This window comes from Aspergillus nidulans, chromosome I (assembly GCF_000011425.1).
Source record: "Aspergillus nidulans FGSC A4 chromosome I".
NCBI classification, from domain to species: domain Eukaryota; kingdom Fungi; phylum Ascomycota; class Eurotiomycetes; order Eurotiales; family Aspergillaceae; genus Aspergillus; species Aspergillus nidulans.
In genome coordinates, this window is record NC_066257.1 from 1794724 (window position 1) to 1806006 (window position 11283).

General features: G+C 50.2%; 5 protein-coding genes across 5 annotated transcripts, besides 1 other annotated feature; all 5 read right to left on the reverse strand.

Annotated features, from left to right (window-relative positions):
* Nucleotides 1-11283: part of a sequence feature (contig 1.101 1..209568(-1)) that runs on past both edges of the window.
* Nucleotides 306-2658, reverse strand: ANIA_05924 (uncharacterized protein; the record flags this gene model as incomplete). The annotated part of the gene is made up of 3 exons (XM_658436.1): nt 306-588; nt 651-1444; nt 1534-2658. 3 exons carry the CDS (start codon nt 2656-2658, stop codon nt 306-308), a joined length of 2202 nt encoding a protein of 733 aa, XP_663528.1.
* ANIA_11494 (uncharacterized protein) lies at nt 3195-3622 on the reverse strand (the record flags this gene model as incomplete). The annotated part of the gene is made up of 2 exons (XM_050612481.1): nt 3195-3248; nt 3575-3622. 2 exons carry the CDS (start codon nt 3620-3622, stop codon nt 3195-3197), a joined length of 102 nt encoding a protein of 33 aa, XP_050467051.1.
* ANIA_05923 (uncharacterized protein) lies at nt 5352-5973 on the reverse strand (the record flags this gene model as incomplete). Its single annotated transcript, XM_658435.1, has 2 exons — nt 5352-5603; nt 5839-5973. 2 exons carry the CDS (start codon nt 5971-5973, stop codon nt 5352-5354), a joined length of 387 nt encoding a protein of 128 aa, XP_663527.1.
* On the reverse strand, nt 6164-7020 carry ANIA_10753 (phosphoribosylglycinamide formyltransferase; the record flags this gene model as incomplete). Its single annotated transcript, XM_050612487.1, has 2 exons — nt 6478-7020; nt 6164-6409 (listed from the first exon to the last, which is right to left on the reverse strand). Exons 1-2 carry the CDS (start codon nt 6874-6876, stop codon nt 6164-6166), a joined length of 645 nt encoding a protein of 214 aa, XP_050467052.1. The 5' UTR covers nt 6877-7020.
* On the reverse strand, nt 7243-10283 carry ANIA_10760 (uncharacterized protein; the record flags this gene model as incomplete). Its single annotated transcript, XM_050612489.1, has 3 exons — nt 7243-7794; nt 7850-8125; nt 8178-10283. The coding sequence occupies 3 exons, from the start codon at nt 10281-10283 to the stop codon at nt 7681-7683; spliced, it is 2496 nt and encodes an 831-aa protein (XP_050467053.1). The 3' UTR covers nt 7243-7680.

Genomic DNA, 11283 nt, shown 5'->3' on the forward strand with positions numbered 1-11283 from the left:
TAGAATTGAGAGGCAATACTGCACAGAATATGATATCCAATGACACCAGAGGCGTCCGTCTAGTACTGCAAGATTATGTGTATAATAGTAACAACGTTGTGGGTATAATGCGTTAAATCAGAGGAAGTATGAACGTAGGAAAAGTCCAGCATGCGATTCAGGTAGTTTTTAACGTCTTGATAATCTCCCTCAGGAGAATTGGACATTATTATAGCCACGAGAGGCCGAAGAGGCCAGAAGGCCCGTGGCACAGGCAGTCCGTCTCATTAGGAGACGACTGTTGCACCGGATGCGATCATGCCAGGCTACTGATTTGAACCCGTTGACTGCGGGACATCCGTGCTTACAGAAGCCGGGCTAGCTTCGCTCTCAGTTTCATCAAGGTTGAGTTTCCCAAATACGGCTTTCATATCGCGCACGCTCTCCCGGAAGTTATCTCGAGGGTTAGTTGTTCGCTCCTCGGTCATTTCGCGCACCTCACGGATGATTGACGGATAATCTCTGCCGTCCGGAAGCCACCAATGATGAATTTCCGGTAGCTGCCAGAGGGCGGCAAGAACAGCTCGGTATTTAGGGGCAATCACGTAGCTAAAGCCCACCCGTTAGCTTGCAGTTCTGAGGCAAGTACTTTTAGTAATACCCTAACTCACCCATTTCGCTCCATGAGAGCAAAGATGCCTCTGCTCCAGTTGAGATGCCGATCATCTCGCGGGAGAAACATGCTTGCCATTGTGGCGCTGTTCTTGAATGCGAACATATAGCCCTTTTCCTTGTCAGGCCAGCGTTCAATCGTCTCAATCAAACGGACCTGTTCGTATGACAAAGCCAGCAATTCATTCATCGATCCCTGTTGCGTGGCCATGAGGAACTGGAACTTGAACATGGCTTTCATTGAGTAATAGTCAATCCAGTAAAAGTTGGCCTCCCACAGTGGGCCGTAGTGTAAACGCCCAGGTTCGTAGGGATTAACAAGGTCATCTTTTGTCAAGGGTTTCTGATCCGGGAAGGTTTCGACGACATATTGTGTAGCAAATCGGCTTAAAATGTCCTTGATTTGCTCAAGACTTTGACCGAGTTTGTCATTCTCAGTCAAAAAATCACTGAATTCGATCATTCCGCGGGACAACTTAGCGTATAACGACGCCAGCTCTAGACCAAAGCGACGACTAATTGAAGATAGCAGAATCATTTGCTTTTCGATGTCGTCCGGGTTCCTCGCTGCTTCCTTTGTGTCGTACTCTTCTCGCGCGATGTACCAATCTCGCCCTAGAACCATTTCATTCCCGGAGACAATACCGGCGACTATATCGAACCGTGCATACCACTCGAAGATATGTCTATGAACATCATCTGAACAAGCTGACTCAGGCGACAAGAGTTCGCGAATCAGGACATGGGCGGCCTGATGATGATCAACCAGATTGACCCAATCACCAATAAATTCCTGAATGGATGTTGTAAGGTTAGCATACATTAGAAAACAAATACACAAGGGAGTAAGCTAGGATATGCATCAACGACAATGCACTATACCTCGAAAGTAGTGAGCACGAGCACTGTGGCCAGTGTCGCTTCAGTATATGGCTCACCAGAGCCTAAAGATCTCCGCAAAAGTGTCAAAGCCCTGTTGTAGTATTTGAGAAAAGAGTATAATTTCCCGCCACCGGTTTGCACACAGTGATGATAGGCAGAGAACCCAACGACGGCGTAAAGCAGAGGTTCATACTGCAAAGCATATTCGATGATAGTTTGGTTTACGAATTTAGTGCTGCGGGGATGCATGAAGTAGTGTCGGTAGTTTATGGAATCTCGGTGATATGAGATATAGAACCGAAGATCCTCAGGTAAGTGGCCCGTGCTCGGGTCTCCAGCATTATCAACAAAGTGAATTCCAATACTGTCCGAACGTGTGCTCAACGATCCGAACCTGGACGATGCCTCAGTGGAAGGTGAGCTGCTGTCCTCCCTCCGACCGGGCAAGGACTCTGTGGCCGTGACGGTCTGTTGCTTCACCACCTTACGTCGGGATAACGACTGGGCACTCTTCTTTTTAGCCAGCGGGGGCTTCGATGCAACTGGAGCGGTGGTCTCGGTAGTCTTTGGTGATTGCTGGGTACTTGAGCCGGGGCTTCCTTCGTCTTCCTCATCCGCAATTGGCGTTAGATCGAAGTTGCGAGCTTCCTCCGCATCGACACTGACAGGACCCGATGAATCACTTCCGCGGGATTGCGGCCGAGAAGCTTTAGCCTTGGCCACAGAACGAGGCGCGGGCTTTGACGCTGGACCTGTTGTTGAACTAGGATAGACGCATTCCCGGTTACCCTTTCGACATCGTTCACAGACCGGACGAGTTTCGTCGCACTTGATCCGACGGGACCGACATGTGAAGCACCCGCTCCTAGTGCGTTTGTGCTTTTTCTGATCTGGCAGCGGTTGGAGTAGAGATGGTGTTCTGGAAGTGGCCGGCGTTAATGGGACCGCGGGTATCTGCGACTGTGACTGGGATTGCTGCGGCTGCTGTGCAGACGGACTGTGCCAGAGCGCAACGCTCTCCGGATACTGGTTCTGACCCAGGATTGAGTATGCAGAGAGTGGCGGCGGCGGCTCTTGGATGTAACCTGTCATGGAGGTTTGAGGCAAGTTGAAGGAATGTGCCATAGCGACAGAGCAAAGTTGGACTGCATCCACGGGGCAGATCGAACGGATGAGGGGAAAGCCGGCATAAGTTGAAGAACAGAATTCAAGAAACGAAATCTAAGGCGAGAGGGGACGAAAGTAAGTATGCTGCATCCTTGATTGCGGTAGAGGGAATGCGGTGGCGGGACGCAGAAAGCGAAATGCGCAGGTGCGAAACTGGAGTAGAGCGACCGACAGAACGGGCCGGCAGGAGAAACGAAGGTCGAAGTTGGATTTGAAAAGAGAATGAGGTTGCAGGGGTATTATGAAAGTTGCGTTGTAAGGAATAGGAAGATGAAGTGGAAGTTGAAGGGTCAGATTAGATTATTTGGGAGTTGGGGGCAGCAGATCTCCGGAAGGGGCAAGATTCTCATCGAGGTCGCCATTGTGCCTTTAGCAGGCCCCGGCTATTATTGCTTATACGATCAGAATTATGACATGGATGGCCCTTGAATTTTAGGACTTTTTTTTGCTTTATTTTTTTTGGAGGGGGGGAGGATGGTCTTCGATCAACTTTATTATGGATCCGTGTCATTGTAGACCGTGACCTTCTCTACACCCTGAAGTTCAAACTGCATATTCAAGTCGTACCTTCGCCATGATTCCTGGGGTATGGGTGGAACTCTCTTTCAAACTAAGTAACTGAGTATGCATAGCGTGCTCGGTCATCTGGGTCAGTGCAGGAGACAAATCACCCCCCTAAGGAAGTTCAAAGGCAGAGGCAAGCATAACTGTAGCCCGGATGTCTTGTGTCGCTCAGTCCGGGGGTGGTGCCTGATAGAAAACGCCGACAGGGCCGAGATATGCTGCCATGGAGGGGCAGCTAGTCCCCAAGGAGTTAAGGCCCGTTCACTTGGTAGCCCTTCTGGGTGGAACTGGTCAAACTGTTGGTGCTTACCCTCCTCGGCCGTATTCTTTTATGCTGGCAGAGTGGACTCGCACACATTTCCTCGGATCCTCTTCATGAATCAGCAGCGGAGGTTTGGTGTTTGATGAAACGGAGGGAAGCCAAGCGGCCGGGCTCCCTGTTCATCTCCGCCCTTATTCTTGAACACATTGTAATATTAGAGCATCATATAGGTCGGTGAACGGACCATGAGCCACTGTGTTGGCTTAACCAGAAGGGGCGGTCTTGGTCTATTGCTTGGAAGTTGGACTTTCAGAAAAGGAGTTTTCGACAACTTGACGCCGCACCGCAATCAATGCAACGCTGCAAAGTGGGGATTATCAGCTGTTATATCTGATTAGGCAAAACTAGCCAAGGGACTCCGAAAGGAGTTGGGACCATGAGTAGGACTCGAGGGTGCTCCGTTCCCCGGAGTAAAGGAGGATTGTATCATTTGTATGTCAACCTAAAACTGGAAGCTCCTGCACGCCAGTCGACCTGCTGGAGTCCTGACACAGCGACTCGCAATTCATAATCCTTGTGCAAATCACCAGATGTTGGATAAGCCGGAGAGCATGGGTTGGCTTGCTAACACGAAAACTATCGTAAGAGTCTGGTGCGGAGCTCTCCGGGCTCCCACTTCTGTTGTTGCCGGTCAGTCGATATGGTTCACGTTGCCGAGAATTTGTGCAGCCAGTGGATCCGGAAAGGACCTGAGCCTCTAGGTCTGATTCCAATGATGAGTGCTCTGCAGCTGTACCCTTACCACCGAGATTTACGGATAAGAAACCCATCACGAAAAGGACTTCAGTATGTAGTGGAAGTTCGTAAGCAGTTGGCAGATGGCGCGCGAAATTTGACACCTGCGCACCGTCTGGATCGATGAAGGGATCTGCAGCTCTCAGGAATAATTTTCCGTCAGACAGTTCGTATATACCATAGCAACGCCGATACCTTGGTTAGTTGGCCTACTCCTCTGTATTGACAACTGGATCTCCAGGAACTCAGGAAAAAAAAAAATAGATAATCTTCCCTTCAAGCAAACAAGCCGCGAGCAGCACAGACCAAGGCGCATAGCAGGTGGAAACTATTACCTTGGTCCGTTCTCTGTTCGCGCTATATTTGTGGATTCCTGGACTCTCCTCAATTGTCACTCAACGAAAGTGGAGGGGTGTCTTTTGGATGGGAAATTAGGATTCACGTTCATGATCAGAATGCAACTCCTGGGAGACCGTGACAGGTCTTCCAGTCTAAGATGACTGGCCTTGTCTAAGCATGTCAGTGTCCAATGGCATGGTGAATTAAAAGGAATACCTGGTAATACCAAAGGAACGCAGGGGGCGCATATTATTGGGTCACTGAGTGCACTCATGCAGCGCTGCCGTCAAGTTGGATGCGCCCAGCGCTAATGCTTCATGACGACTTGGGCAGTAGGACAGACATTGCTGCGCACAGTGAGACAGAAGAAGAACTACCTGTCTAGTTTGGAAATCCCTGCCCGCTCCCAGAGGAACCAATTCTTGTCAATGATTGAATATGATGGTTGGCTATACTCTGTACTGGTGTTCCACGCGGTTTTCAACTCTTAACGCCGAGGCCTAGTTTAGCGCCGTTTAATGGGCTTGCTGATTTCGAGCTTGGGCCTCGGATCGTGGCTTCTTAAGCTTCTCAAGGGCGGTTCATGAAACGAGAGGTCTCCGTCTTTTCCCATTCAGGGGCTGAACGGCTCGCTGTCAAATCCAGAATGTGATTGATAAAAGGAATTCGAATCCGAATTATCACCTGTCCATTAGAACCGTAGTGACTCAAGCGTCAAATACTCATAATCGGCGGCATCATCCTGGGGATCCATAACACGACCGCAGGATCTGTATCCTGGTGGATATTCAAGACGCATTCCGCCTACTGACTTGGAGGGGCACATGGCAGGAAGCCGATTACCGGCTGGGATTATCGTATCTGTCATTTCAGTAGGCCACACAATCACAGCAACGTCGCTGTCTGGACGGCGTCGGAGATCGGTAGGTAGCTCCAAGAGGATCTAAGGTTCGTGCTTGCATTAGTCGGTGACAGCATATCAACTCCGTTCTTGGTACTTTGGCCAGGCTCTCACCTCACTTTGAAAATATCTCAAGCTGCCTGTGTCAAGCTGACATAGAGAAGGGTGGCGTTGCTTTGCAGTTGCAGCAGGCGAACAGTTGCTTGACTGGCTGACAATGGGAGAGTTAGTCCAGACCGTCAATCAGGATGAAAACCCCTCAGCTCAAGATTAATACTGTGAGAGCCTGGGAGGCGGAGGAAGTTCGAGTCCGCCTCGATATGATCATTGACTTGGGGAGTTGAACTGGTGGATGGGCTTGCGGCACTTCTTGTTGCACAGCACCAGTCAGCTGCGTAGTGGACTTGTTCATTATGCACCGTGGGTAGCCGCAAGCATACCTTTGACTAAGATTGACCATCTGTGCCGTGCTTTAATATCAGCATGTTATACTCCTCTATAAAACGTACCCTAGCAAGCTATACTACAAAATGGTATCATAATGCTCGTCACCCAAATCTTTTTTTTTTCAGCCAAAAACATCCCAACCCTCAACCCATAGCCTATGACTTCGTCGTCCGAATTTCCTCGATGGTCTTCTGTAACCCCTCAATGACAACCTTCCACTCAATCTCGTGCACCTTCTGCTCGAATGCGTGCAGATCCTCATCAGCTCCCTTCACAAATGGGATCTCTTTGACAAGAATCGGTTTTCCCATATCCACTTCCGAGATGACATTATGGATCATGACTCCCGTCCTCTCAATCTTACCGTCGAGCCATGCCTGATGAGCTCTTTCGATGGCATTCTGTAGGAAAACCAGTCAGCACCAAAGGCCGAACAGAGCTCAGTATGGCTCACAAGGTAACAACTTACCGCTCCATTGAACTCCCCCGGCAACGCCGGATGCAAGTTCACAATTCTAACACCCTTGGCCTCAAGAGGCCCCAAGAAACCCTCCGAAAGCACATGCATGAACCCCAAACAGGCGACCAAGTCCGGCTTATCCTCTAAGACCAGTCGTGCAAGCTCTGCATCGTACTCCTCTCTTGCGCGCTGCACACCCTCCGGTGTCGCGGGATGTTGCTTCTTGTACTTCACGAGGTTGTGATACTGTGTGGGGATGTTGGCACGTCGGGCACGTTCCAGGCCAAAAGCGTCTTTGCGGTTGGAGATTACCCGGACGATTTTTGCGGGAAGGGTGGTGTCATCGATCACAGCTTGAAGATTTGTTCCAGAGCCGGAGATGAGGACTGTTAGGCGAATTGAATCCATTTGTTGTTCTTTTGTTTCCTGCTTGGAACTTTCAGTCTAACTTTCGTAGTCGGTTTGTATTTAATTGCGAATTTCTGAGCGGGATAGATAGGCTTATCAGGGACTCTTCAAGTTACTGAGCAAGGTTGCCTCTGATCCCAACAATTGCCCTCTGATATTCGAGTGATGGTGGAACGGTCGAAAAGTGCTTGTTCCTGAAATTTCAGTATGGTCGAGGGGCGATGTGATCGCGATCAAGCTCCGATCACTTTGAACGCGGGGCAGGCAAGCTGAGTAATCAGTCAGTGCCTAGTTACTTTCGGGCATCTTTTTTGGAGGGGTATAATAAAGTATCTGATACATACAATGAAGGTAGTATGTGATGTAGGCAGATAGTCAACCTTAATTCTATAAGTAATGAATTTCATGATCTTCCGGCTGCCTATTGACATGAACAGAGCGCTCTATGCTACTAGGGGAATAATACAGCTCATGCGAAAAACACATTCTCCGAACCTCATGACAGTATACAGAAAGTTAGTGTATATCCCATGCGAAAATCTCGCTGAGTCCAATCATGTTCATGCACATCAAGTGATACCACCATGACTTGAAACCCGGCCATGAAACAATGATCTGACTTGAACTGCATACTGACCCCACAACCAAAACCAAAATGTCGCGATGCAGCAATGGATATCTGAAGCGAAGAGCGAAAGATGCGAAGAGATGGTGAAGCTGCTGGGGAAAGCGCCATGCTAAATACTTCTAACAGTAATAGAGAGTTGGGAATCGTATAAATAATAACAGCCGTGATACAAAATATTAAGCGGCTGCTGCGCGTGGCGCATCTGATGGTCGTGGCGGTTCAGCGCCGGATTTGTCGGCGACACCCTGGCCCCGACACAGCGGACAAGAATTGCGGCCCGTAGTTAACCACTTAATTAGTTAGCTCTATGCTTACAAGGTAAGATCAACGTGCAATTTGACGTACCTGGTCAATACAGTCACGGTGATAAAGATGCTCGCATTTTGTCAACTGTCGAAGCTCCTCAGCCACTTCGTACTCGCTGAGGCAGATCAAACAGCGCTCGCCTTCGGAAATTTGGATAGTACGAGTGCCATCAACAGCGGCTGCAGACATAGAGTCACCGCACTTTACCACACGGTACAGGCCTCCCGCAGAAATCAGGTCTTCCTGGGTAGCGACTGGTGGCTTCACAGGACCAAGAAGTGATGACAGTAATACCATATCCTCGTATGTTGGGTTCTAAACGCAGGGTTAGCGATTGTGGCCCGTCTTCAGACTTTGGAGTACTTACATCAGTGAATAAACTTGGCGCGGCAAATGCAGGGTGATTCTCGGAAAGGTTAGTTCCGACAACGTAAATCAGCCAGCTTCTTCCTGGTGCTGCGTTATGATTATCAGGTTCTACAACCCCATTACGCCTGGCCGCCCCAGAGCCTAGCTGCTCACGATGGCGCGCAAATTCCGAGTCACTTCGGCGTCGCTGATGAGTCGTATTGTGTGGAAGGCTCTCATCCCGATTATCCACCGTGGGATGCGAAGGACGGCTCTCGTTGAGCTGATGCATAATATTAGGGGACACAGCGGATGTAGTAGATAGCCTTCGGCTGGGGGTTGATGCGCCTGACGAAACAGCCGAAAGTCCTGGTTCCGCCGGGGTGGACGGGGGTGGGTGAGGGCCCGGCGGGCTCTCCGATACCACCGAAGGTAGCGATGAAAGCGTGCCGCGGCTACCAACGTCGGACAGCCTTCGCGGGACGTTTGGTGAGCCGGGCTGAATTGAGCCATCAACATTGGCGGGGGGTGCACTAGATGATGCCGAGTGATCAGATGTAGTGGTTTCCGGTCGTGGTCCAGGGCGAGGTGAAAGAGTCCCTGGCGGGAAGAAGGGAAGCCGAAGGAAGTCGAGACCTGGAAGCCCCGCAGTCTGTTGATCACCAGCAGGGCCATTTCCAGATGGGACAGACCTTACACCAATAACAACAAGGGTAACGGTTCTCCCCTCCTGACCCTCAGCATGGTGATCAGTTTCCATGTTGTCACCATTGCTCACGGCATTATTTTGGTCTGTGCTTGCGCGATTGGGTGCGTCGGATGATCGAGAATTGTCAGAATTAGCGAACCGAAAGACTCTCATAAAGTTTACCGGGCCCGGTGGTCGTTCGTCTTCAGAGTTATTATTTGAATCTCCAGAAGATGGCTGTCCGGACGTTGCGTTTCGTAAACTTTGTATAAAACTCTCAAGGGAGCCGTCAAAACCGTCATTACCCAAGGATGGAATATTGGGTAGAGCTGGACCGGCTCCACCCGAGAGTTGTGTAGCAATAGCAGTAGCTGCTAGTTGAAGAATGCGGGACAACGGGGTTTGTTCTTCCCTACGCAAAGCCCTTGGTGGCCGTGCTCGCAGTAAACTTGGGAAATGCCGAGTACTGGACTGGCTCTGGGACGTAAGCATAGGAGAGGCGGGCTGAGAGTCTGCTAGTGCGGGCTCCACAGAATTAAGCTCGTGCGGTGTATCGAAATCCATCTGAGTATCAAGGGGCCCCGGGTGAGGAATAAAGCTGAAAGGATCGGAGTTGTGAAAGCTGTAAGGAGGATTCTCGGTGTCCTGCGCGGGAGTCGAATCAGAGGAAGGCGGGCCGAACATTTGGGCAATTGGAGTCGGTAAAGAGTGTCCAACACGACCAACACGGCGTATGCGGAGACTACGCCGCCAACCCCAGCCAGGTTCAGCTGAACCATCGGTCGATGGACCAGAAGGAGTTCCCAAAAAGCCGTTATTGTTTATGGCTGCATCACTCCGTGGAATAAAGTAGGGCCCGCGAAGCGAGCGTCTTCTACTCCCACCTCTTGAGCTCAAAGAAGCGAATGGGCTAAACCGAGCGCTGCTTTGATTAACCTCCGATCTGGGTATGGTCCTTGAAACAACTCCATGCCGATGAGCGTGACCCTCCGCAGGAGTCTCTTCTTCGCTGTTTAAGAGTCCTCGAATAACAGAATTTGGCAGAATCCGAGATCCAAGTCTCGACATCGTTGAGTGTCTCCTAGCCACACGAGCGAAGAGCGCAGATTGATAGTCCTGCTGGCTGGCGTCGTCTTGTGACCCGGTTTCGTCCTGAGTATTTCCCATTTGCTCTTCACTGCCCAACATGCTGGAGTGCGATATTAACGATTGCAACGGGTCAACTAGAAAATTCGTTTCGGTGGAATGAGTCATCTGCACATCGTTGTTGTCTATCTCCTGTCCCGCCTGAGGACTGAAAGCCCCGGCGCGCTCCGGATTCTGACCGTTATTCATGTCTTCATCCCTGTTACGGCTGTGGCTTCGCTGTCGAGGTAAAGGGGATTCGGTCGGGAATTGGTGGCGATGTTCTCGTTGAGTGGAGGAATACTGTCCCATAGTAACATCAGCGTAGGGGAGGGACGTGGCAATGGGAGCTTATAAACCACCTATTGCCATCCACAGGAAGATGACTAACGTGATGCAAAATTAGTATAAGTTCAATAGCAGTCAAGTCGGTAATAAGGAAAGAAGCGAGAATGTCAGGAACAATATCGAAACAGGAGTAGTCAAGTCTGTTATGGAGCCGATGACGGAAGGCCGGAAAGCTGCCGAATTGACGCCACTAGTACTCTAACATCTTTAATGCCAAAATTTAAACCATACACTCACCATTGGGGTAGTTCAAGCCAGACGAGATCCCAAGGGGCCAGCACCTAATTTGTGCCTCAGAAATATTGCAGAAAGCGTTCTATTCGTTGTTCGTCGGTTGCAGCCGGCGGCCTGAGGAGTCGGGCGGTAGGCCGCACAGTCAGTCTCCTAGTTGTCTGTGCAAGCGGGCTCTATGGAAGACTGCAGCGGTGTGCGGTTGAGCTGGATAGAGTCCCAGTAACAACGGTTCGCAGGGATAATGCACGCGAGAACTCGACTCGACTCGAGGTGATGGATGAATGAATGAAATGGCCGCAAAGCAGTTGCCAGATATTCGGCCAGACGCGCCGAGGGGACGACGCTTACAAGAACAAGGTTCAAGACCACTACAATAGTGAAACCGAAGAATCGAGAAAGAGGACAGGGCGCGGACAAGGAAGGTGATTTTAGTGAGTAATGGTGGAGGAGGGGTGGAAGGGGAAGAAGGAGTGAGGAGAGAGGCTGATGGCAGAAGATGTGACGACGTTGACCAAGGCAGGTGAGCGTGAGCGATAACCGCTTCTCCTACCGGCCGGGTGCTGACAAGCTGTGTACAAAGGACTAATTACACATAGTACTTGGGCTGGTAATAATTAAATCTTACTGGACACTTCTACAAGAGTCTCAGATGTCACTTTCTAATGGTTGGTTATATTGCTGGCTTGAGGAATATAAATAGCTTGAGAAGTCCAAGCTCGTAGAAGGAGTG